This window comes from Kryptolebias marmoratus, linkage group LG1, assembly GCF_001649575.2.
Source record: "Kryptolebias marmoratus isolate JLee-2015 linkage group LG1, ASM164957v2, whole genome shotgun sequence".
Classification (NCBI taxonomy): domain Eukaryota; kingdom Metazoa; phylum Chordata; class Actinopteri; order Cyprinodontiformes; family Rivulidae; genus Kryptolebias; species Kryptolebias marmoratus.
The window spans coordinates 10,583,856-10,610,838 of record NC_051430.1 but is presented as its reverse complement, the minus strand read 5'-3'; the positions used below and the strand labels follow the sequence as shown (position 1 = coordinate 10,610,838).

The 26,983-nt window shown below is 41.6% G+C and overlaps 3 protein-coding genes and 1 long non-coding RNA gene across 4 annotated transcripts; 2 read left to right on the top strand and 2 right to left on the bottom strand.

The window, feature by feature from the left end:
* Positions 1-318: 318 nt before the first annotated feature.
* LOC108234900 (transmembrane protein 150A) lies at positions 319-10,462 on the bottom strand. Its single transcript, XM_017414509.3, has 8 exons — positions 10,363-10,462; positions 6,856-7,145; positions 6,640-6,687; positions 6,441-6,527; positions 5,671-5,738; positions 4,033-4,160; positions 3,758-3,935; positions 319-2,946 (listed from the first exon to the last, which is right to left on the bottom strand). Exons 2-8 carry the CDS (start codon positions 6,918-6,920, stop codon positions 2,648-2,650), a joined length of 873 nt encoding a protein of 290 aa, XP_017269998.1. The 5' UTR covers positions 6,921-7,145; positions 10,363-10,462; the 3' UTR covers positions 319-2,647.
* Positions 10,463-12,387: 1,925 nt separating this feature from the next.
* On the top strand, positions 12,388-17,679 carry LOC108234928 (potassium voltage-gated channel subfamily V member 2-like). The gene is made up of 2 exons (XM_017414549.3): positions 12,388-14,082; positions 16,022-17,679. The coding sequence occupies exons 1-2, from the start codon at positions 12,745-12,747 to the stop codon at positions 16,274-16,276; spliced, it is 1,593 nt and encodes a 530-aa protein (XP_017270038.1). The 5' UTR covers positions 12,388-12,744; the 3' UTR covers positions 16,277-17,679.
* Positions 17,680-19,510: 1,831 nt separating this feature from the next.
* Positions 19,511-21,281, top strand: LOC108234893. Its single transcript, XR_001808552.3, has 4 exons — positions 19,511-19,664; positions 20,213-20,267; positions 20,636-20,734; positions 20,839-21,281. It is a non-coding gene; the product is annotated as an uncharacterized LOC108234893 (long non-coding RNA).
* Positions 20,986-26,555, bottom strand: idua (alpha-L-iduronidase). The gene is made up of 14 exons (XM_017414498.3): positions 26,209-26,555; positions 25,808-25,948; positions 25,612-25,694; positions 25,362-25,469; positions 25,086-25,181; positions 24,620-24,822; positions 23,928-24,107; positions 23,611-23,827; positions 23,266-23,475; positions 23,062-23,183; positions 22,529-22,654; positions 22,261-22,337; positions 22,028-22,128; positions 20,986-21,866 (listed from the first exon to the last, which is right to left on the bottom strand). Exons 1-14 carry the CDS (start codon positions 26,343-26,345, stop codon positions 21,766-21,768), a joined length of 1,902 nt encoding a protein of 633 aa, XP_017269987.1. The 5' UTR covers positions 26,346-26,555; the 3' UTR covers positions 20,986-21,765.
* Between the last annotated feature and the right edge of the window lie 428 nt (positions 26,556-26,983).

Sequence of the window (26,983 nt, the reverse complement as noted above, 5' to 3'; positions counted from 1 at the left end):
TATGAGCAGCTTATCACTGTTTTCTGTTACTAATAGGTTTAATTTGAATAAATATATTGTACTTGCATCAAACAAATTAGCAAGGTTATGACAAGAAATCTGAAAATGGAGGCTGAGATGTCTTTTTATTCCTCTTCCATTTAACTTTTTTTTTAAGGTGATTCCAAATAATACAATTTTTTATAGAAAATACTTGAACTTCAGAACAGAACAGGAAATGTGCAGCGTGAAGAGGACGTCGTTTTGCTCTAAGCCATTTAAAGAGGATTTTATTTGAAGGAAAAAAAAAAACGTAAATAAGTCCATGAAACCATTTGCTAATAATTTATCCTTTTTATTTAATATTTGAATATAAATCTCTGTCAAATGAAAATACCTAAATGATAGACAAAAATCATACATATTTACAGGATTTATAAAAACAAAATAATTTGTCGACTTGTTTTCAGGCGCCTCTCAGACGCCTCTTGACGATCCTAAGGAAATAGGCAGAGTACATTTTATAGACTTATGTTGCGAGTGTTCAAAACAAATTAGGCAACCGTTTTAAATATAGGGATCACCCATAAATAATCTTTGACAGCTCAATGGAGTGCACATTTGGATTTAAAAAAAAAAAAAAAAAACCAACAGAATCCACCTTTCATTGTAATATTTGGCATGTGGAGGATGGTATCAATGGTACAGAAACACTCCCCACCACACACACACCGATGTGAGGGGCTCCCACAAGCTGCCACTTGGAGTCACGCGCTGACTTTGTTACAGTATGATGAAATAGGCTACAGCTTAACACAAGTTTAAACAAAATCATCTGGCAAAGTACAAAGGATAAGGCTAAAACTGTGCAGTTTATATGAATTCAAACATTTGACACAAACGAACTAAAAAACAGAAGAAAGCACTGTGGATCCCAGTTGTTTTTTTTTTTTTTTGGCAAGGTTTGCAGTATGCCAACAGGTAACAGGAGCTGCAGAGTAAACAATAAACCCCACATAGTCAGAGAGCTTCTGTCGTATGTTGTAGACTGAGCAGAAAAAAAACTCTTAACCACAATCAGATGGAAAAAGCTGCAGCTTTAACCTTTTTTTTTTTTTTTTAATACATCAAACCCACAAAAGCTAAGAGGTAGGAGGCGTGACCTTTTTTCAAAATTTGTATTGCTGGCATCTGGTGTTATAAAGTCAAACATACCAACACTATGAAGAGGACAGAATACTGCTCATTAATGTGCTTAAAAAAAAAAAAACTTCACTATTATAACATTTAATTGGACCAGATTAGGCTTAGCTTTAGTTTTGTTAGGTGTTTGTGGCAGTCAGCTTGTTTCCTATCATTTAAAAGACAGTGGCCACAGGAAGCGATACAAAAAAAAAAAAGGAGGAATGAAGAGAAAAAAACCCCAAAAACTTAATACAAGAAATCTTGACAACCTATATGGCAGTGTTTTTTAAAAACACTGAGTGTAAAAACCGATCTGCCTCTCCGGTGAAAAACTACAACTCTCCAAAAGGCTTCACACGTAAAGAAAAAGATTTTTTTTTTTTTTACTCAAATAAGGCTTCCAAGGAACCAGCCTGGAATCAGATCAATGTGTGTGGACATGTTATTGTGTAAATACACCAGTCGGATTATAGTTTTACCTTCACACACACACACACCGCGTGATTTCGGCCACTTTGAGCGTCTTGTTGCTTGTTCTCGTTGAAATGTGAGCTCTGCATTCGTCTCACACACTGAACGAAAGGCATTGTTCACTCGGGGGAGTGAAAATTAATGGATGATTGTTCCTCGTGTTATTTTTTTTTTTGGATGCGATGGACGTAACTGTCAATCAAACCAACAGATCATGCAGTATGAGGAAGAGTAATGATGGCTTAAAATGAGTCGTTACAACAGAAAAAGAAAAAAAAATACATTTTGAGACCAACCTAGACATATTTAGTAAAGATTAAAAAATACTACTTGCATTCAAATTAGGAGTGCAACGAAACAAAACAAAAAAATGTGAGTTGAATTTAATGGTTATTCAAAATTTCTTTCCAGTAGTTTATGCATGATTGATTAAATAGTCTATGCTTACAGCCTGTAAAACGTACTAGAACTATTCACTTCTCAACATTCATTTTTTTTGTTTGTTTTTTTTTTCTATTTATGGATGCAAGAAATCCAACATAAAACTTCTGTTGTTCCATTCAGGAGGTGTGCCGTGCAGAGGTAAGCAAAAGGCCAAAACAGGTGGGCCAAGCAATGCATCAGGTGAGAGAGTCGGAGGGAGGGGAGAAACCTTCAGGGGGTTTGGGAACTTGGTTTTGGATCAGGACACCGGTGATAAAAGTTGCTGATTCAGGTGTCGCCCTATTCTCATGCAGGATTGTTGATTTCAACATTCATGGTTCCAGTTTTCACACCGGCTCCATACATTCCGCCTTTTATTTCTCCCTCATCACTACAGAAACTGTAGCAACCTGCGCTGAAAATGAGAATTAAAAACCAAACAAACTGTAGAGCATTACCAGTAGAAAGCCCTGGTTTGGGTTTAAAGGTTAAAGATCAAAAGGATTTGCTCTCTTCGACCACATGCTGCTCGGGTCTTCCTGAGGCAGCGCCATCAAGCACCTCTGCAGAGACTTGTCGGAGCGCCGAGCTACAACATAGCTATGCTCTCTGGGGTACAGTTGAGATGTGTGGACGTGCTGCTTCCTCCGGGGGACTTCAGACCCTTCGTGGTCCCGCCCAGAGTCGACGCCCGGGACATGGGGTCCATGATGACCCCCGAGCCGTGGTGGCTCTGCTGCAGGCCCGCCATCATGGTCTCGGTGGTGACAGTGCCGAACTCGTAGGTGAACGTGCCGTAAAAGACCAGGATGTCCACGGTGAAGACCCACTCGCAAATGGCTGCGGCGTGCTGAAGGATGAAACTCTCGTGGATGAAGAAGATGCCGCCTGGAGGGAGGGCAAATTAAGGAAGACGAACATTTCTGGGAGAGCAAAAAGCAAAACAAACTTTTTCCTACAGAAACAATAAAAATAATTAAATGGGTTAGGACAGGGGTGTCAAACCCAGTGACACAAGGGGGCCAAAATTAAAAATGTGGTCCTAGCCAAGGGCCGATCACGATCAATATTTATTAAAAATGACATAAATTAACCTTGGTTTTAGATGTATTATGTCAAATCATTCATATAGAAATATCAATGACCTTTTCCCAGTTACAGATTATACAGAATTTAGGGTAAACATACTTTAATGAACACAGACAAATAGATCAAACTTCAAAAAGCACATCGTTAGCAGTCATTTCTTACGCCTCACTCAGCTTTTAAATGATTTTTTTAACATTAAAACAGATTTTTTTAAAAAGCCATCAACAAAAACCTGATCATACAGAAATTAAAATTATATATTGTTGGCTTTTAAGTCACTGTCAAGAGAAAACTTCACTAATTAGGCTCAGTTTTTTAAAGCAAAATAAGAATCAGAGACTTGATCTGTCCCAGACTAGAGGGCCGGATGAAATGTTACAGAGGGCCGGATCTGGCCCTCGGGCCTTGAGTTTGACACATGCAGCTCAGCTCCTTTAAACAAAAGCTTTGCCTCAAAACATAACTAGGAACTCAAGGATGAGCATTTCCCGCTGCTTTGGTCAAAGCTCGAAAAACATCATCCGCCTTTGACTTTCAGCGGCGGACGATAACGACAAATGAATCACAAATAAACACCGGGAGGGTCGTCCCTCGGACTCGCAGAGGATACTGAGGACGAGGGAGATCATGGCTCCCAGAGCCAGAGCCACCCTGACGTGAGCCATCCAGTAGTCGAGGGTGGTCATTGCCACCCGGTAGGTGAGCACACACTGCAGGCACACAAACAGCAGCCCCGCTGGAAACGCCACACCAGCTCCCACGTAATGAAGAGATTTGGCGTGATCAACCTGCCAACACAGAAACCCCTCGTTTACCACCCCGTGTGCGTGAAGTTTTTGGAGTTCAAATAGGTTTTTGGCGTATGGAGTGACGACGATGGCTTACCTGGAAGTTGCCCACCATGACCAGACCGACGGCGTTGGCACAGCCGCTCACCAGAGCGCTGGTGTTGACCCAACATCGATGGCTGTGCTCGATCACCTGGGCGTAGCGCAGAAAGCACACCATCACCACTGCAGGAGAAAGATATGCATTTCATCAAACATCTGCAGCCCTGTCAGTCAGAATGTGTTATTATTACAAACCTTAAGATGTAAGATAAACACTTCTTTATCACTCACTTTTGATAATCAGAGAATTTGGCAATCTGGACTTTAATTTTTTATAATTTATCTGAAAACAAAGATCCTGCCGTTTGCTGATTGGTACAGTACACTGGCTGCTCAGGTTCTGAACTAAAGCACCTAAAAGCTCCTGCACGCGAGACAGGAGACAGGAGATGCACCGGGGACATCGACAGAATTACAAATCCAAGGTCGCAAGATCAAGGGGACCGGAAACGTTTGGGAATGAATCTGTGAATGAAAGGTGGCGTGGAAATAAATTAAAACAACAAATGAAGCAACGGCGAAAACGAGAGGAGTGAGATAATCAAGGGCGAGGGGGAGGGGGATTGGGGCAGAAGTGACTGGTGATTAAAGAAGACAGGAGAGAAGAGTGATGAAGGCCACGGAGGGTTTATGCAGGGGAGAGGACAGGGAGGGGAGGTGGAAGGAAAGCTGCATTCATTATTGATGAAACAGCAGCCATGATGTCTGAAACTCCTGAAGACCATCAGTCTGTGGGTGCCATGCGGCGTTACAGAGCGGACAGAAGACTAATTACAGATTATTAACATTTTCATTACCATCTTTTACTTGACAAAGTTAATTATTCACACAGAAAAGTAAAAAAAAAAAAAATTAAAAAGTTTGGAATTTTGGGACTTTAGCACAAAGACAAGAAGGGAACTAGGCAAAGTGAATAAGCACAAAGTTCAGGTTTCCCTACCAGCACACCTAAAGCTAACCTATTACCCTGCACTTCTGGTTTATTTTATCTATGGAAACATGAGCCCAACCTGTTCCTCTGCTGACATAAGGGCTTTCAGGAGTCTTTTCTGCTCATCTGCAAACGGACGGAAGAAACGTCTGATAACAGGAGCTGTGCTCAGCTAAGAACTTGTTTGTTAGCGAGCCCCTGCTGGTTGGCCGAGACCGAGGGAAATCCCTGACAGAGGACAGCGAGGCCCGTCAGGACCTTAGAGCTGCTCCGAGCAGATCTGTTAAAATACACCAATTCTTTACCTCATTACAGTTTCCATCAGTTTAAAGGTTCAAGCCGTATCTTTCTGTGACGCAGCGTCAGAGCCGGCTAAGTCCGCGCGACTGTTTGAACGGGGTTAACAGTGGAGCGTTGTCAGCGTTTCTGCTGCAGAACCAGATTTTAGATTATGGACGACAGTTTTAAGTGTTTCCTTTTAAAGCAAGAAAACAGCAGACAGGGTGCACAAAAAAATCTGCTTGAGTAAACAAAACGACAACTGTAATAATTATGGCAATTTACTCTCACTAAGGTTTTTTTTCAAAGACGGGTAAAGCCTTTTTACACAATTTGTTAGATTTTTTTGATAATTAACATCAACAGAACCACTGAAAAATGACATCACTTGAAACAGTTGATAAACATTTGTTGAGGACTCACCCATGAAGGCGCCGACATTGCCGATCAGGCTGAACAGGCAGCTTTCAGGAGGGAAGGAGCCACATTTACTGTAGGGCAAGAAAACAAGCCACATTTCAAAACTGAATACTAAACACGTACACACATATTACCATTACCTCTCAGCTAATCAAAGCCCATAGAGGGCTCAGTAATCAGTGCTAAAATGTGGACAGAAGATGCTGCAGCAGTTTTCTAGGACTATTTGTAGTGAATAAGCATCAGCTAAATCAGTGACATGTTTGCACAGAGTCTAAAGGATACTAGAAGACAATATCCACTCAGTCTGAACATGTTCAGCTGCTTTATTCACTAAATCTCACCTGGATAATTATAATAAAAACACTTAAACTGAATTCTGAATACAAGCGTCACCACTAAACAGACTCTCGCAGAACATTTTCCAGTGTCCAGCCCTGACACTGGTGTTCGGTTTACACTTCCTGCGTCGTAGGTTTGAAAGAACGTGGTAGCATCTGGTTTTGATTTAATCTAGACATGAAATTAAGGTTCATCAAACAGACGACACGCCCAGCTACAAAGCCTGCTTTCATACTGGCGCTCCGTTCGAGGTCTCATTTGCAGATTGCACAAATGCAAGCTATGCAAAGCGTGGGTTAATGACTGACGCAGAGCCGCAACACAACAAGAAGCTAATTCATGCCCAAGGCGCTTCGCCGGCACAGAATGGGTTTTGTGTTCCGGGGACAAAGACTCGAACTGTGGCGAGGAGGAGAGCTGCGACAGCACACCTGATGAGGGGGATGTCCTGGATGGTGCAGCAGGTCTTGGGGAAGCCTGGTCGGGGCAGCTCCTCTGTGCATGTTACATTATACGTCCTGCAACATTAAACACAATCAGCTCAGTTCAATCTCTGTATGATTAGAAAATCCAACATAAGTGGACATTTACACCCATGTTGTGACTCCAACAAGAGAAGTAAGCTCGTACCAGTTCTCTACAGGACAAACGTGGTGATTCATCACAGCCATGGCATACCTACAAGTGCAGAATATACCATAAATTAAATGTCAAGAACATCAGTGAAGCTGAAACATCCTGAAACGAGATCATATATATTTAGTCAGCCTTTTAAATCTCTAAACCGCTGGATATAATTTGTTTAAATGTGACAGATGACACAGGTGCTCTTTAGTCATGACTCACACGATCCATATTCCTGTGATGGAGAAGGCAGCCAAGCTGACAGGCAGGACGATCCAGGCAGTCATTGGGCTGGCAGTGAGCTGGCGTTGTCCCAAGCATGGGGTGAGAGGGGGGGGCGAGTTGTAGGCTTTGGGTCTGAGTGGCAACACCACAGAGGGGATCAGGTGGGGGGCGGGTGGGGGCGCGGGGTCAGCAGTACACTGGGAGACGCACACAAGGAGGGCATGAGAGGACAATGGGGGGAATGGCACAGCCCCTCTGCTCCGCAGGACCCAGCAACCAGCAGCAACCTGAAACAAGGGGTGGGGGGCCATTTATGTTAGCAGTACGTACAAGCATTGAGTCAGGCTGCTGGAGTCATACTGTACCTCGATGATAAGAGACCCACTGTGGGGTTTATTTGTGAGTTTTTTTTCCCCCCTTTCGTTCAAAGTATTTATCAGCGAGCGGTTGCCAGGTGTGATATCAGCTGGACGTCATTCAAAAGAAAACACGCACTGTAGCTTGAAAAACACCGTTCTGTTTTAAAAATAAACTCGTCTTGTGTTTTAAGCCACAGTAGCTGACGTGAATTTAGTGCCATCGTAACAGGAAGTGGGTGGAGTCTGTTGGTCTCCTCGGGGGAGGGAGTGCCAACGACAGACAAGTCAGACATGCCTGAAAAGGGTAACCCTGACTCTTCACCTTAAAGGTGCCGGACACAGAGAAGAACCAGGCTGGAGCTCTGAGCAGACAAACTGGACGCTAAATTTATCCCTCGCTCGTGGCTGAACATCACACTGAAGGGTGTTTACAGAAAGCAGACCTTGATGTTTACTGTAAACAACCCCACCCCCCCTCCAGTTTTGAAACCAGACTTTACTGTGTTGGTGCTGAACAACATCTGCCCTGCAACTGAGACGAAGTGGACTTTGGCCAAAATGAACCCAACACACGTTGGGAAGAAGTGAGCAGCAGCGGGACCCGGTGAGAGGTGCTGTCAGAGCGCGCGCTCAGTCCTACAGAAATCAAGGGCTCAGCCAAGGTCAGCTGCGCCGTAACGCAAAAATTGCTCGACACCGACGGGCTCGCTTTACGCGGTGTAGAGTTACACGTGTGTCCTTGGCTCCAAGGAAACAGAAAGGGAGCAAAAATTGAATGGGCTTTAAACAAAACTGCACAATAAAAGCTTTAAACAAGGCCACACAATAAAAGCTCTAAATCTGTAAAAAAGAAAAACACATTTAGGATATTTTAACATCAAATTTAAAGCTAAAAGCTGCTCAATGCTGATAAATTAGGCGTTTAGTCGTATCATGTATTTCTGTTACATATATAGTAACAGTACTAAGTCACTTGTTGATCAAACAATCAGAACCGTGTATGTCTAAAACAGTATGCAAATGTAACAAGTTTGAACTAAATGGGGAATGTTTCACTTCCCTAAAGCCAGACATAAAGTTACGTTCTCATTAGTCGACACAAACACACACACACGATGCGGGAGCTGTGTGTATGAGTAAGTTTAGATTTTACCCAGTTATAGGTATATGACTGTTTTGGGGAAAATAAAGGAAAAGTGTAGAAATATCATCTAGAGATTATCAGGCTATTTCAGCTTTCAAAGACATTCCTATGGAATATATTAATGAAATCTTAAGGCTTTATTTAAGTGATAAACAAGTTTTAATATGATGAGCGATAGGAGATTGAAAAAGGCATTCGCATTCATGTTTCTGACTGGAACCCAGTTTAACGTCGTTTTTAGCAATCGAAGCAGCTGAAACTGGTTAAACTCACTCCCATCTGCTGCGACAAACGGTTCCTGTGCTGCTTTGTCAGGAGCAATCAGCATAAAGTGTCGTTGGGTTTTTTAAGGGAAGGGGGGGTGATTAAAGGTGATGGGTTAATTGTCCCCAGGCATAATGACCATTACTGACATCCCTAAATACGAGAGGACAATAAGCAACTTGCTCCCCATCTGCCACATACGAGCCTCCATCTGCAAGGAGACAAAACAGACCTAAAGCAACATGGCTCTGGAAAGTATTTTTTTTTAAACCAGTTTTAAGACTGATCCCACCAAAACACACAGTCTCATTTTTGAATGTCTTGTCAATTATGTAAATAGGTTTTATTGTGTTTACACATTTCCCTTGGAGCTGTGGCTTTCTTGCGGCCAAGATGAAATGTACATTTACTTCACATAATCAAAAGACTCGAGCCATTAGTACTTTCCCATCCATTTCTTATCCCTCCGCCATTAAAGTAACTGAGAACGTGTGAACCCATTGAGAAGCTCTTTACTTTTATTTCCACTTTATTTGGTTTGAGATTTATCCAGATAAGTGTTGACCACTGAAGTAAAGCCTTTCCCTGAAGTGGTCCGTGGTGCCTGTGGTTGTTGGTAACGATATTAAATGTTTGAAGTCGGCGGTGGAGCGTGCGCCGAGGCCATAAAAAGAAAAAATGAAAATGCTCTTAAACCAAAAGGCTCTGAGTCAAGGTCAGAACACGAGCAGCGAACTGGGGCTGCCTCGCAACATTCAAACCAGACTGTGACGCTTGCAAATCGCAGGTGGAAGAAATCAAGCAGGCTGTAAGAAACACGTAATCAAAATAAGCTTCAAGTACAGCAGGAGGAGGAGGAGGAGGATAGACGAATGTTGTGTGCAAGAACCCTGGAAGGGCTGAGACATGAGGATGGATGTTATGGCTGTGGAAGCAAGTGATTCTTCCGTCCTTTGTCCTTTTAGGACAAAAAGTGATCACTTTGTTATTGTAAACATTCATATAAATCCCTATAACACTCCTGTATGATGACCCTCATAGAAGTGACTGTCATCTTATATTCCTAATGTAATTCTCAGCCGATAAATTTCCAAATGTCTTCTGATGTCTGCATTAAAACAGTGTTACGCCTGCCACACATTTTTTCATTATGAAGCTTATGTTTCAGCTCACATTAGGGCAGTATGAGGGAACAGGAAACTACATTTCTACTGCACGTGTGAAGTTAAATTAAAATACCATTCTGTGAGCAGGAAAAAAAAAAGTTTGAGGAATAGCTAGAGGGGCATTAGCTTTGTTGTCTTTCCCAGACCCTCAGAGGGACAATGAAACTTGAGGGACACAGTGTTTATGTCCATGTAAAGAGGGGGGGCATTCTGTCCAACCCCCACTTCCGTTCTGAGCAATTATACTTACAAAAAAAAAAAAAGACTAATATAACTGTGACAATTTGTTTTCAGGAAACGCTCAAACACCGGCGTCTCTCCACCCCGTTACTGAAGTCCACCGAGCCGAACTTCCATCGCCGAGCTCGTGGACCGGGGTTCGGGTACCGTTAGCCTCGTTAGCTCCTCGAGCCCGCTAGTCACCAGCTGTCTTGACTTGACACTTGGCCGCGTCTTGATTTCCGCTAACCTAACCGATAAGCCGCACCACAAAACACGCTTTTGGGACGAGGACATAAAAAACAACAAAAACACCGAGTCACCTGGTGTACAAAAGGCAGTTCGTACCTACCTTCCACCTGCTGTGCCCACCACAGACCTCATCAACCTTGGTTTCCCTTTAAAAACATCGTTTTTCTTAGCAAATGAGGCTAGCCATGGAAACAACTTCCTGTCGGCTTTTTCAAAATAAAACACCGACTTGAGAATTTTAAAATATATACAGTATATTTAGTTTTAATAACTAGCTAGTGTTTTCAGTGTGTTTAAAGTGCTCCTTTAGTGTAAGCATAATAAAATATACTATCACAACCACCAAAACATATTTTCATATAAATAAAACCGAGTCACTCTCTGGTAAAATGGCTCAAATCTGAGTTTTGTTGACGCAAAAAAACCCGACTTTCTCACCATTGGTGACAGCTGGGGAGAACATATTTCAGTGCCTAGTTTAGGTGTTGTTGTTTTTTTTCTTGATAGTGCCACGTTTACATCTTTTATTTTCACACAATCGACTAATCTGATATTCTATTGTACCTAACTTGACAAAGCCCTTGGTGCTGCAGGGCCCTGCTGTGCACCTTTGGATTATAGTCTTTGTCAAAACACACAAGAAGTCTAATTTAAAAGTATGATAAAGTAACATGAAAACATACAAAAAAGACATATCTGGTAAACCACTGTATGCTATTTATTTCCTTGTTTATTTGCGAAAGCTGCAGTTTTATTTGTACAAAGAGTGGGGAAAAAACAAAGAACAAAAAACTTAGAAAGACATTCAGGAAACTATTGATCAAGACCACTTTAATAGATTACAAATAAACAAAAGGTCCGACTCCTTGGAAGCAAAGTGTAAGAAAATTAGTGGTGGTTTAAAATGTTTCCAGACAGGCCAGCCTTGGTTTAGGGGCAGAGAAGTTCTCTTTCAATTGCAGGACTGAGGGTTCAATCCCCAAGACACTACCTGCTGCTTATTGGTGTATGAATAAGAAAATCCTATAATAAAGTAAAAAGCAGTGAAAAAGAGCTGCTTTTCATTCAATAAGCTGTGATGGCACCACCAGCTGGAAGGATCAGACATTGCTCCATCTCTCCCTCTGGTTCAGTCTGTGCTCTGCAGCACTCACAATGAAACGTGGCTCATATTTAATAATTAAACAGTTTCAAATAAGCTGGTTCTGAGGTACCTTCTAAACTCAGCATTACATATTTTTCAAATAGATATAATATACAAATCTGTCTGACCCTGACACGTGGTGAGTGCATGGTTCTGTTGGGTTCGGAGTATGATCTGCTTCTGGATGTCAGCTGTTACAATTTCTTAGTGAATAAAATTTGGGTTTAGGAATCTGTTTTTCTTAACATTTGACACAATATCCCAACTTTTTTCAAAATTGGATTTGTATCATATAAAAACAAAGTTTTGGGCCTTTCCCCACTGATGTAACCCCTTTCTGTGACAGGGTCAGGTCAGTTCTTCCTTTTATGTTACTCTAATAAGACTATCTTAAGTCTGCCAAGAATACTTAACCATGACAGCTTTAATGACATGAATCCTTAATTGTTTAACCTTTTGCAGGTGGTTGGCAATGGCCTCCAGTCACCTTATAGCATGAATAAGTGTGCATGGCATTATGCTGATGGCCAATAAGAGGATTCAATGAATAGCCTTGTTATGCTACATTATTTTTTCTTTTTTTGGTTGAATCCCTCCTGATTAAATTATTCCTACCTTTTAGTAAAGTGTCGCAGATCTTCAGTGGGTGCTTTTGTTTCATTTGTTTTTGAGGTTTTGATTAATCTCACATCTAAAGAACCCTGCACCCACTACCAACTGGGAAGTAGGCTAATGCTTAAAGCCCTTATCCCCTTATCCAGCTCTCCTTTGTTCCCCTTCATCTTAAAAATTTTAAACCACCCCAGAAAGGAAACAAGCTACATAACGATTTAAGGCTGATTGAAAAGAAGAAAAAAAATATGTATAAAATACTTTGTTTTTAATGAAACCGTGTATATAATCTTTAATTCTATCATACTGTGTTGGGGTTTTTGTTAGAAAATGTAAAAGTAATCAAAGACGTGGAATATTGTTTCCTTCTACTTTGAGTTTGAATGTAATCCATGGGAATTTCAGAAGATTGATGTCTTCGTTTCATAAAACTGTGAATTTCTTTTCTGTTTTACCCCATTTTCCCCCAACCCTAACATCCACTAAGTTTAGATCATGAGCTACTTCATGCCTGTAAGATTCAACTCGAGGATTGTTTGTCGGGATATGCTTCACAACTAACTTCCTGTCAGCCAGCCAGCTCAGCAGAGGATAATGATATTTAGACGCCCTGTAAGTATGCGGATCCTCTCAGTCAGCAACATTAATGAGGACATGAGCAGGACGCCTCGTGTCCTCCACACTTAGGCAGAGGGAGCGTTAGACAGCGGTCCACTGGCTGTCACCATGGGGAGCACCAAGAAGGCGGGGAACTTGTGGAACAGGAGGCAGAGTCTCTTCCCCAACTACAAAGTCACAGACTTGGATTCTAATCGAAGACCTTCTGAGGTTGTTTACCCACTAGCCAAGGAAAGCTGCGTGAAGACATGGAACTCCATGCAGGAGCTGAGTCATGACATCTACGACATTTACTCTGAGTATGAGGAAGAAGACGATGAGGGTGGTGGTCCATGTGGCTTCTCTAAGCAGATATCACCCGCCAGGAAGAACTATTTGATCAACATCAACGTAGGGGGAAAACCCTACCAGATAGCCTACAAGATGGCAGCAAAGTATCCCAAGACCAGAATAGGACGACTGGCCACCTACACAGACCACAACATGAAGCTGGACCTGTGCGACGACTACATCGTGACCAACAACGAGTACTTCTTCGACAGGAACCCGGACGTCTTCCACAGCATCTTCAACTTCTACAGGACGGGCGTGCTGTGTATCAAAGATGAACTGTGTCCTCGAAACTTCCTGGAGGAGATCAACTACTGGGGCGTGAGGATCAAGAACACGAACCGCTGCTGCCGCATCTCCTTCGAGGAGAGGCAGGACGAGCTGAACGAGCAGCTGAAGATCCAGAGGGAGCTGGAGGCCGAGGTGGAGATCGAGGAGAACGAGGAGCTCTTCCATGACATGTTCATGGGCCAGACGCGACGAGCCATCTGGAACTTGATGGAGAAGCCTTTTTCTTCTATCAAGGCCAAGCTGATGGCCGTGGCCTCCAGTCTGTTCGTCCTGATCTCCCTGGTGGCCATGACCCTCAACACGGTGGAGGAGATGCAGTACAAAACGCACGCGGGTCAGTTGAGCGGCAAGACATACTGTGAATACGTGGAGTCCATATGCATCGCCTTCTTCACCATGGAGTACCTGCTGCGCCTCGTATCCACTCCCGACCTCAGAGCGTTCAGCAGGAGTGTGCTCAACACCGTGGACCTGATCGCCATCCTGCCGCAGTACCTGCAGGCCATCCTGGAGTTCTTCGACAGCGAGAAAAACTACATGAAGCACGAGGTCGACATGCAGGCGGTGGGGCAGGTGGGAAAGCTGGGGCAGGTGTTGAGGATCATGAGACTGATGCGAATCTTCCGTATCTTGAAGCTGGCGCGTCACTCCACGGGTCTGAGGGCGTTTGGCTTCACCCTGCGCCAGTGCTACCAGCAGGTGGGCTGCCTCTTCCTGTTCATCGCTATGGGCATCTTCAGCTTCTCTGCCATCGTCTATACCGTGGAGCACGACATGCCGCAGACAAACTTCACCAGCATACCTCACGCATGGTGGTGGGCCGCTGTAAGTGCATCTTCGTTCAAATTAACTAAGAATAGACCAGCAAAAATGAGTTACTGATGTGTGTTTTCAAAAGTCAGTGCATGTGACTCATGTAGACAAAGAGAAGATTCAAATTACTTTTTAAAATTAATTATATAATATTTTTACCATGCCTGTTTTATGGGGTTGGTTTAAAAATGTGAGGAATTAAATTTTTTCTTTCTTTCATTGAACCTCTGAGCCTGGCTGTTTACCATAAATAAACCCATTAACAGATCGCTGCTCTCCCTCACAGAGCAGGTGGTAGAATCTTATTCTAATCCGGGGGAGGAAATGATAATCCTGCAAATGAATCTAATGGATGTGGTGAAGGGTGCTCGTTGTGCTCATGCGCTCATTGCTGATGACTGATCCACAATATATCACAGTTTATTGGCATGAACATGTCTTCTGCACAGCTCTCTTCAGGTTACCACATAGTTTTTCTATCGAGTTTAGGTCTAAACTCTGGCTAGGACATTCCAAAACTTTCATTTTCTTCTGGTGAAGCCATTTTTTTTGTTTGGACGCACGCTTGGAGTAATCTTCAGTTTTCTAGCAGACACCTGAAGGTCTTAGACCAAAATAAGCAAGTATTTGGAACCATTTATCACTCCAACCATCTTGACTAAAACCCCAGTTCCTGCGGAAGAAAAGCAACCCCACAGCATGATGCTGCCACCACCGTGATTTACTGTGGGGATGGTGTTCGTTTGGTGATCCACAGTTTTGTTCCTGAACTGTGTCCCAAAAGTTCAAATTCAGACCAAAACGTATTTTCCCACAAACCTTTAGAAGACTTGATATATGTTTTCCAATATTTATCTGGGCCTGGATGTTTTTACTTTCTAAGAAAAAGCTTCCCTGCCCCAGAGTCCTGACACATAGAGAACACAGGAGGTTGTTGTCGTGTGTAAGACAGAACCAGCACCTGTTAGATCTTCCTGCAGCTCCTTCAGTGTTGCTGCAAGCCTCTCAACAGCCTCATTTCCCCCACTTCTTGATGACTGTTTTCATCATGTTTCATTGGATTTCTAATGCAGGGGAAATGTTTTAAAACCTTCTCCTGAGTGACACCTTCGAGCATGAGATCCTTTTTATGTTTTGTGAGCTCTCAGTGAACAGTTGATTCTGATATTGGATGTAACGGAGTAAATGTCACGAAGAGCCCATTGGAACAGCTGAATTTTATTCTAACTTAATCAGAGTCACTTTAATTGATGGCAGGTTTGTTTCCAGGAAAAACAAAGCTTGTAATTAAATCAAAAAGTGCTTCAAACAAAGTATGAACCCTGACAAAAAGTCATGCTGTGCACACTTATGCAATCAGCAATCGTCTTTTTGTTCTTTGGTTAAAATGTACAGGATATATGTTACAATAAAGCTTTGAAATGAAATGGTTTGATTTCTGGCAGACACCTGAAGACTCTTTCAGTTTTTTACATTACAAAAACCTTGCATTTTCACAGCGGTGTAGACTTTTTATATCCACTGTAAGTCCAGAAGACACACAGTCTGAATGGAGTGAACACACTATATCCCAGGTTCATGCACCCCCCAAACAAAAAAAAACAAAAACAAAAAAAACTATTGCCCGGTAATTGCCTTTGAACAAGGGGGTGAAAAAAGTACAGGTAGTTTTTCATCTTCTCTGTCATCTGAAGGTTCTGTTGAATTGTATGAGTTGAAATAAACTTTTCCACATAATGTAATCACAGGATTAATTAGCTGTCTAATGAGTTAAATCCTGCTTTTCATGGTCATAGAAGCTCACACTTTATAGAGCGTTATGACAGGATGCAAACTCTGTTGTTGAAGTTTTGGTTTTAACCAGACCACATGTTTTTTTTTTTGTGTGTGTTTCCTGTTTTTGGTTTCCACTCCCATCAGCTCTGACTGCTCTCCTCTCTCTCCCCTGCAGGTGAGCATCTCCACTGTGGGCTACGGGGACGTGTACCCAGAGACCATACTGGGTCGAGTGTTCGCCTTCATTTGCATCTCTTTTGGAATCATCCTCAACGGCCTGCCTATCTCCATCCTCTTCAACAAGTTCTCCGACTATTACTCCAAACTCAAGTCCAATCAGTACACGGCCCACCAGACGAAACGAGGGAAGGTGAGGTTCGCAAAGAGGACAGTGAAGAAGCTCGGACACTGCCTTGGAAACCACCAGTGATTTCTATAAAAAGTGCAGATTCCATATGGTTTACTGTAAAACTGTGCTGCTTTTTCAGAGGAGACACACGAGCATTTAGCTACCTGCAGCTTTTACAGGCCAGTTATTGGGAAAGGACAGTTCATGGGTGAAAAAAACAGTATGGAGAGGACAAGATAAGGTTGACAGATCTCTTAACACGTTGGATTTTCTACACAAAAGGCAGAATCTCTGTTATTTATCAGTGAATAATAAATCTGTAAGTAACAAATTTAAACATTTATGCTACAAAATAAGGAAAAACATTCATTAGAAAAAGTCCAACAAGTTCAAATTATGAATACAAACAGCCTTTAGAAACTGTATATCACACAGAACACTGATTGATTCAAGTAAACACATTATAGCATCCTGGATGTCAATATTTCGCTCCATATAAGTATCATGTGGCTTCAGTGAAGCTGAAGATATGTTTGTAACTTAAAACCCAATGGATTTTTTGTAAACACAATGAGATTTTCTAAAATATTCTTTTTTAATTTTTCTAAAACTGGAAACCTGTGATATTATCAGCCTTTTACTGTTTGGTTTAAGACTTTAAAACAGGGGTGGGTCATCCTGGTCATCGAGTGCCACCATCCTGCATGCTTGACTTGTTTCCCTGCTCCAACACACCTGATTCAGTGGTTAAATCACCTCTTCCTGTTCTGCAGAAGCCTGTTAATCACCCATTGATTCAAATCAGGTGTGATGGAGCAGAGAAACAAGTGAAATCTGCAGGATAGTGGCCCTCGAGGACCAGGGTTGGGAAACCAGTTTGTTTGTGAATCCATCTGAGGTGTTTTAAATCGGAGCTCACACAGGAGATTGAAAAGGAAATTAGCGGCGCTGCTTCTTGTTTTTGTGCTTTATTTAGTATTTACTGTGAATGCAGTCTGTTAACTTTGACTCAAATAAACTTGCTCCCTGTCTTCACTGACCGTCGTCATGTTTGTGAGAATTTATTTTTTCTGACCTCTTGAGGAGGACATTTGCTGCTGCAGGATAAAAAAAAAACATTGTTTATGCAGTGTCAAATTGAAAAAAACATGTTTTTATTTAGATTTTTCAGCATTTTTTTTAAACTCTGGTAGTCCAAACACAGCCTGTCAGAAAAAAACTGTAGAATAAAAACTTAACTAAAATCTGTATCTGGCTGTTGTTAAAATGTCAACATCTCATATAAACGAGCATAAGAATCCAACAATCTACAGCCTTCAAAACAATCAAAGATTAATAAAAGCATCTGAGATTCAGACGATCTTAATATGTTCCAACTTTTGACAGAAAGAATTTAGGAAGGCTTGTCTGCTTGTATTTTGTTTTGTTTTGAGATTTTTTTTTGTATCTGAAATAAGACAATAAAAATCTGAATGGAAACTTGGTTCAGTTGTTTTGTTCTGTTGGCATGTTGAAGTCAAAACATTTTACAAGGATTGTTAAAATTATCGCTTTTATTTTTATATATTTGATGAAATTGACTTCAGTCAGAAAAAAAAGAAAAATTGCCAACAAAAGACATACTTTATATTTGACTGTGAACATTCAGAGCTCCTGTTCGGCTCTAACACAGCACTCTGTAAAAACTTGTAAATGTAATGAAATTATTCTAAAACAACAAATTATTTGGTTCCAGTATGAATAAAAACAAATAATTTGTTATTTGAAGGAGGAATTTTTCACCAGGCTTTTATTGCTGTGCACCAGATGGACTTTCAACAGAGCTGAAGAAGTTCCTGACTGAACAAAAACTCTGTAATGATTGTAATCTTTGGATTGTATGAAGGGGGTCCAATAAGTTATTATGGTGCTGCCTTTGTTCAGTCTGTTTGAGTACCTGATTTTGATGCTGCTGCAGGTTGTGCCAAAAATAACTATCTTCTCACCAGAGGGTCTAAGAAAATATTCAACATTTTGCTGCAAATGGAAACAGGAATATGTTTCTGCAGCCCCATCTAAATGAAGCGTGCAGCATTGTGTTTCTGATATTTTTGCTGTGTTTTGAGCTTCTCCATTTTTATTTGTCTCAGCTCTTTTAGTCCCCATAAGGAACGAAATAAGAAATGATTTTAACTTCCTCCACCACTCTCCTTATTCCTTCTGTCCTTCACGGCATTTCTTTAACTAATCTGACATTTAGTCATGGTTACTCTCATTACAACAAAGATTCAAACAGATCAAGGAGGAGAAATCAGGAGAAATCCATTCAGAAACAGGGCATCTGAACAGGAATGTTGTGTTTGTGCTACAAACAAAGAAGAACCAGCATGACCCGAGGATCAGACCTTCTGCTACAAGCTGCCACCAGGACTGTGTCATTCTTGAAGAAATCCAATCATGAAACTGATTTTTTCTTTCTTACTGTACGTCTTCTCTGATACTGAAACAATCTTAATGAAAAGATGGGAGATAATTTCTCCCCACAGTTCCTTGTTGCCACTGTTCAAAGTGATGCTCGGTTATTTTCACACAGTTATGACACCAGCTATTCATTTAAAGTGATATGAAGGCAGGAGGATGAGCATAAACACATCAATTGAACAACCTACAGCAACATTTTAAACTTCTATGGCTTTTTCTTAAAAATCTTTTAAATATATTTATTATATTTGTATATAGCTACAGTGTACCCATTAGTAAACAATGCAATAAGAACATATTAGTATATTATTTTATGACATTTTTCTTAAATAAAGTGGTTTCATTGCTACAGTCTTGCATTAAACTATTTCTGGCCACATGATATCCTGTTATATTTTCCTAAATTTGCATGATTTACCCCATCATCTTTTCTCATGATGTTCTCCAATGAGGTAAAGGAAAAGTGTTTAGTAAAACACAACAGGAGTCACCGTTCAATTAGACCGAAAATGTCCAGATAAATGAAAAGTGAAAGACTAAAAAAGCCAGGCAGATATGCTTGGGCTGTTTCAGTAACTCTATAATGAGCAACAAAATACAATTTCTATACTATGAGAAAAAAAACATGTCACCCTCGCACCAAGGGGGGTTGTCATTTACTGACATCCACACACTGCTGTAAACAAACAAAAGGCTCAGTGTTACAGTAATAGCATTCATGACAGTAAAATAGCTTAGCTGCGGTGAGAATTCGAAAACAGAAATACTAAGCTCATATAAAGAAAATGATGTCAGAACACCTTGTGGGAAATCAGAACAGAGCGTATTCACGTCTTTGTCCGGAAGGGGGCAGCAGCTCAACAGCAGGAAGTGGAGCGGCGGGTAAAAACTTCCACGAAGAAGAAGCGTCTCCTCTCTCCCTCCGCGGTGCTAAAGTGACCTCTGTTGCTATCCGCTTGCCTACTGAGAAACGATGGCTCCTCCTGTTGCAGTGTCGCCTTTGATTAAGGTTGGTGTTGACAGATGTATTTTTAAAACAGTTATTTTGCATTTAATTGTGAAACGACGGAAATACTTGAGTTTTTCCAGCTGTGCATTAGAGCACGCTAACCTGCTAACTCTGTTAGCTAGGGGACATTTTCACTGGCAGTGAGCTGTAAATGATCAGTGTTACCGATGCTTTATAACAGTCAAACTAAATAATTACAATTGTGTGGCTAAATGTCGCAGCTGTGTAATGTTAATGCAATTTGTTTACTGTGAGCGAGCACTGATACTTTATACTAAATTCAGTACTGACTATATGAATAACTCTGTGCTAATTTGTTCTAAACTAAATTATTGTCAGAACAAAACCTTGTGTGGTTTATGTTAAAGTTTTGTGTCATGTCAAGCTTACCTGTAGTTTCTTATATATAAATATATATATAATTTAATTCTTGTTTTAAAAAGAATTAGTGCCCCCTGCTGGTCACCTCATACACCATAGATAACAAACAGCTAAATGTTTTGAGATTTCATTATTGTCTTTAATCTGTGGACTCTTAATCATTACAGACAGCCAGGTATTCAGCTCTGATTGTTGGCATCTTCTATGGTAAAAAGAGATATGGTGAGTTTTTTTTACGCAGTCTACTTCCACTTACCTATCCTGATGCACATTGCTGAAATTAACCCAATCAAATTAATTAAAAATAGGGACATTTTAAGTCAAATGCCTTTTTAAAGCAAATCTAAATGAAGAATTTCAAGCTGGATGTTAGCTGACAGATGTATCCCAAAACCCTGCAGGTTTTTGTTTTTAATAAAGAGGATTGAGTGGTCTAAGGTTAGATACTGAATGTGCTAACATGCAAAGCTTGGTGGGTAAAACTCTTTAAGATGATTATTTTAGAAAATCAATCCAGGTGTGATTTAGAAATCCAGCTGGAGAATGAAAATTTCGTAACATTTTGAGACTAACCTTTTTAATTTTCTCAGATTACCTGAAACCCATCGCTGCTGAGGAGAGGAGGATCGAGGAGGAGGAGAAAAAGGTCCGTGATGAGCAGGCACGCATTGCTAAGGCGCTGGCAGAAGGTACCCTCTTCGTGCTCGAACACATCAGATCCGTTCAGTGTCTAAAACTTGTTGCACAGTACAGATGTTGTGACATGGCTCTTTTATCCGTTTTACTTTCGCAGCAAACGAAGACACCATTCTGAAGTAAATGGTTTGAGGATGGATGCCCTCCTCCCTGTGAAATGACCAACCTCCTCCTGCTCCTCCTCCTCCTTTTTTCTGGAGTAATAATGACAGTCAGTCAGGCGCTCCTGTTTTTGTGGAAGTGCTCACTGTCAGGACCGATACAACACCCCTCTGGATTGTTTGAGTAATTTTGGTAATCACAAGATAAGAAGTTAGCTTCTTTTATTCTGCATTGTACAACCACAGATGCACTCATAACTTATAAAGTTTATGTTTATAATGAAGCGGTGTGATAAATACAGATGATCCCTGTTGTCCTTGTTTGTATCAACATGTGACATTTATTGTCCTCCCTCAGAAAGCCACTTTAGGTTTGACACATTATCCTCATCTTTCTAGAACTGAGCTCATAATAAACAAAATGCTAAAAAGTTAAAAATAAAAATCTTTGATCATGGTCACTTTGCCAACAATAATTAGGATCTTTAGTCTTCCAAATTAAATCTTTTTGTCATCGCTACAACAAAAACCATAAGTGTCATGAAATGTTTTCACAAAGTTTCAGAATTGTTGCAATTATTTACACAAGAAGGCAACTTACAACCATTTATCCAGAGAAGTGAGTGCTACCATGAGTTGTGCCAACAGTGAGGCATTGTGATACGATCCATCAACTTGCTGATGACTTGTGTATTTTCCAGCTTGACTGCTGTGATTAAAAATTGTCATACTGAAATTTAGAAGTAATGACCAAAAAACTCCCCAGCTCCTAAACCTACTGAGAGTCTGCTGATTTCTTAAAGTGGGTGGATGAGTGGATGTCAGCTAACTGTAATCAACAATGGGTTATCTGTCAGGATGGGGCAAAAAAAGTTACACATTACACCGCCTTTTAAAGATAATACGAATGTGGTGAGTCGGATCTACTGTTCCTCTGAGAACCTCTCCGGCAGTGAGTACGGCCCGGGTCTCCCCCAGTAGTCCACGGCTCGGACTCTGTACAGACCTCCGACCTCCTGGTCCACTGCAGGACAAAACAAGAAACATGGGATCAGCTCTGGGACACACAGGAGAAATCATTGCTCCAAAAAAAAAAAAGAAATAGAATATTGTTTTGGGGGGAAAAAAAGCAAACGCAAAGCAAAAAAATATCTTGTTTTTTAATTATTTTTCAGGATTTGTTACCTGGTGAATACACATAAAAAGTAAAGATGGTGTCTGGTGAATTAATCCTCCTGAATTCCCTCTGATCAGCGGAAAATTCCACTTCAAATGTCTTAATGCATCTGGAAAGCAAAAAATAAGGAAAGGATGCTGTCTTAATCTCCTTATTGTCACCTGGCCTTTCATCAAATTAATAAAGCTGGCTGAATTTAAATTAAAGTCCTGATTAGGAAGAGCATTAAACATGCACCTACCTTGAATCGACACAGTGATCAGACCAGACAACAAGGACTTGTCCTTTGGTGATGCCGATGAAGCGCAATCCATTGACCTAACCCAGGGATGAAACATAGTGATGTAGACCCCTAACTTGTAAATAAATATACCATACTTTATACTGAACAGACTCAGTAGGTTTCAGGCTGAAAGTAAATGCTCGATGTGTGTATTTCCTGTTTCAGGAGATCCCCTGCTGTGCGTGCATAACACAATTAAATGCATTTTATCACGTTTGCTGCTGACCTGGTCTGGTGCGGCTTTGGGCAGGGAGCAGACGTGGATGAGGAGGACGGAGGGCACGGGGAGTCTGGCAGTCAGAGTCAAAGTGTCGCCAACGGGAGCTTTAAAGGGTCCGTCAGTACGAGGGTCCTAACAAACAAAAAGAAAACGACACGTCAGCAGCAGCTTAAAGCACCGAACAGAAAAAAACCCCAGAGCTGATCGACCAGATCATGATCTCATGAAGCTGTAGACATTCGGCTTTAGCTTCAACACAGCTAATGTTTAAAACAATAAATTATAGATTATTTGCTGCTCTGTTTGCACAGTGATGACACATCTGTTGTCACATTACTGACACCAATGGACTGATTAATTTATAGAATTTAAACCAGAATTACTTCACTTCAGTGCTGTTCCTTCACAAACCAGGCAAGCTACAGATTACATCTGTATTTGATCAGAATTATGTTTCAGCTTCATAACTAACCAAAGATTTCTATTATATAAAACATAGAAGCATCATTGTTATCTTCTTACATATGTATTAATATTACCTCCACGCTCCTGAGGCGTCTGAACTGCTCTGCTGTGGGATAGTCGGGGCGACCCATGCTCTGCCACAGCTGGTATGGGTTGGTTACATTATTGTCCATGTAATATGTGACGTACACAAGATCTGGACAACAAACAAAACGATTAAACACAGAGTCAGAGGGATTTAAAGGCCCTCCTTTTTGCCATGTTTTTGTCAGACGTACCCTTTTGCTCGGCCAGGCCTTTCAGTGTGACAGTGACCTCGTCAGTGTGGTTGGAGGTGCTGTTGTCATCGCTGTTGTAGATCAGAACCGCTGCCTGCCATCTGTCCGAACCGCCCGGAACCGCAGGCCTGTGGCTGCTGGCCAGAACTCCCAGCGTCCCATCTTGTTCCCCTCCTGAGTTCAGAACCTGAGCCGGCACCTGGGTCTCGCCTCGAATTGGGATCACAATGAGAACTACTTCATCAGTCGCTCGAGATTGAACTAAAATCAATTTTTCCGCCCCGAAACTGCTCTCCTAGGGCAGAAATAAAAACCTGGAGGGTTTTAACATTTAGAGACTGCTACCCAGCAGAGCCAGCAGGCCCATGACGGTGAGGACGGGCTTCCTGACGAGCTGGACGTGAGGTGGGCGGGTGTTGTTGACCTGGAAGCGAGCGGTCAGCGTGCGCTGGGTGAAGGGGTGCGGGTGGTAACTCAGGAAGGCGTTGTCGTTGCTCAGCAGGGTGTAGTTGACGGTGCTGTTCGGGTCAGCCAGCAGCAGATCCTGGTGCTGCTTTATCACCTGAGCGGAGGAGCAGAACAGGCGCTCACCCTGACCTTCACCCTCACATAGAAATTAATTTATATTCACTCACAGCTGGATCTTAATTTCTTCACCTTACCTTCACCACCATCGCAGCGTAAGTCACATCCGCCCTCCACTCTTGAGGCGTGGACCACCCCACCAGGGGATCAGCCTCGTCGTTGTACAGAGGGAGGCTGCAGAACCCGGGGAAACGCTCCTGGATCTCCCCTGCTGTCTGGAGCTCCTGTTGGAGGATGGGCAAAGACTGACCTCCTCCCTGAGGGACGGAAACAAACTCCCATCAGATTCATAAGAAGCGTGAGCTTTATACCTGGAATTTTAGAGAACGGAAGCGTGGCTAAAGGAGCGCTCAGTGACTTTGCTGGAATTTGTTGAAAAAGCAAAAACTGAGCTGTTACAGATAAAAGCAGAACACTAGCTAAAAGATACTGTAGCAAAAGAGTAGCTAAAAGTAGAAAAGAATGGCTAAGCATAAGAAGACAAAAACGGCAAGTCTGCTGAAGCAGGTTTCAAAGATTCATTACTAAATCCATGCAATTGGGATTCTCATCTTGAGATATCCTTATTGTAGAGCCAATCTGTTCTGGCACATGTAGGCAGCCATCTTCTCTATATGGTATGCCTGAGATGCCACAACAGGACAAAAAATAAAGGATGGAAAATTAAGAAAACAATAGTGTGAATGATAAAAACGTGTGAATGATAAAAAACGAATACAAGCCTTTAGTTCATATCAGTTTTAGTCTTCTCCGCTTGGAAGAAACCCACCTTCTTGTGCAGGGCGATGTAGTCGATCCTGACCCCCGTCTCTCCCGTGAAGTAGTTGGTGCCGTTGTAGCAGTGCTGCAGCATGGCCCAGCAGTACGGGGAGCGGGGCGGCGAATGACAAGAGTCTCCTGGGCCTCCAAACCTCAGGAGTCCGCTGGCAGCTCGCAGCCCCTCCGAACAGGCGTCGTAGTAGTTCAGGAACCCTAAAGAACAATGAATTTACACGCCACAGCACCGCAGTGTCAGTCCGGTGATAATAAATCTGTAAAACGTGAGAGTTTTCAAGGTAAAACTCTGACGTCACAAACTTAATTTCCCATGTTTATTCATGGCTCTAAGGGTTTAAGTGAAAATCACACTTGAGTATGTTACAAAGAAAATAAAACCGTACTGAAAAACACAGCTTCCACTGAAACAAACGACTGATCGAACACTAAAACGCCATGTGCATCTATTCTGGGTTTACCTTGAATTGACACGGTGACGTTATCAAAGTCGTGGTTGTTGGGTTCGTTCCACGTTTCAAAGTTCCACAGAGAAACACTTCCCAGCCCGTATCGATCTGAAATTAAATAAAAGCATGATCCGTGTGACAGGTCATCATTTTGTGTTAAACAAAACGCTGAATCTGTTAGGATAATTATGTTATTCAAACGTCTACAGTAAAACAATAAAAGTGTTTTTGTTGGATGTATCCCTGAGGCAGAAAAAGAGGATGGTGACTGCACGGTTTATCACTCACCAATGTACCTTTTGGCTGTCAGATAAACCAGGTTTCTCCATTCGACCACTTGCGATTTGTTTTCAAAGTCAGTGAAGTAGTTTGAAACGCTGCCCATCAATTCAAAACCTTGAAAGAGTAACAGGACAAAAAAAACACACACTTTACACTTTGAAGGTTCAGTGAAAGTGTTTGTGACAATAACATGCAATGGAGGGAATGAACACATGAAGATTATAAAAACAAATACAGCGTGTTTGCAGCAAAGTACCTGGCTGGAGGCCATTAACCCACAAGAGGTCTATCAGCTGGTCCAGTTTAGTGAAGCTATACTCAGGTTTTCCTCCAGTATCTCTGCAATGAAAACCACAAAGCTGTAACTCGGCGTCACTCGTCATTAACGCGATGAAAGACGCTCTAAGCTGCACGATTTCTCTGCAGAGGTCTTATGTAGCCAGGAGCCTTACTGTGCGGTGACCAGCTCCAACATCCAGTGGATCCTGACCTGCTGGATCCCTCCGTGGGGGACTGAGCCCACATAGGCTAGATTCAGCTGCTGGTCCTTGCTCAGGTCAAACTGGTCAGCCTGGGTGTGGGGGAGCGGGGGGCTACACACATTAAAAAATAAATAAAACAATGAAAGGGTTACAAAAGTACAGCCCAACACATTTTTTTCCTCAGTCAGTTTAGCTGAAAACATTAAAAAAATGTTTTGATTCAGTACATACTTGGCTGTTGTGATATTTAATATGTCCCCATAATCATAAAGTTGTTTTTACTGAATTCTGGCTGAAATAACTGCAGTGTTCATCATTCACTGAGGATTGTGAGGGAGTGACAGGGAAAGGTTTGTTTATATTTGACCCACCAGAAACCAGTGCTCCTCCAGAAGTGCTTCAGCTCTCTTTCTGGTTTCCTCACATCCACTGTGATGACAAAAGAGCCCGACGTTTCAGAAAAACACTGGAGTAAAACAAGAAGAGGGAAACTTCCCCACAAACTCATGTCTGCGACAGTCCGGACGCGGCAGCTCTACCCGGCGCGATAATTTAAAGGTTTACAATAAAACCATAAAAAACTTCTTGTTATACTTAATGTCAACATATCTTTTACATTATACTTAATTAAATGAACCAAAATATCAGTATTAAATAACTCTAAAGAAGGAAAAAACGCGACACAACAAAACCGCCCTGCTAACAGCTCCTGCTGGGTCACCTGATCACGATGACGTATAATTCATGGGACAGTTGTTGTAGTTTTTCTATGTAACTGAAGTACACCAAAATAAAACACCGTAAACAACAAATCTGAACGTTTTAACGCGAACATGCTGATTACTTGGCATTTTATGAAGTAACAGAAACTCTAAATAATAATTAAAAATGTATTTAAAGCATTTTAAATAATAATAAAAGGCTTTAGTGTGTTAAGATTGAGGCCCCCAAATGTTTTTTTTTTTGCTTCTGTCTCAATATTTTTGAGTTATTCACTTATTTTAAATAACTGTGGTACTCTTCTTCTAGGAATTTGTTAAAGAGTCTACTGCTTTACCAAACTACACATGTGCAGGCTTGTTTGGCCTCATTCTGGTATTGTATTTTCCCATAATAATGAAACATTGCAAAATTGTACATCAAGAA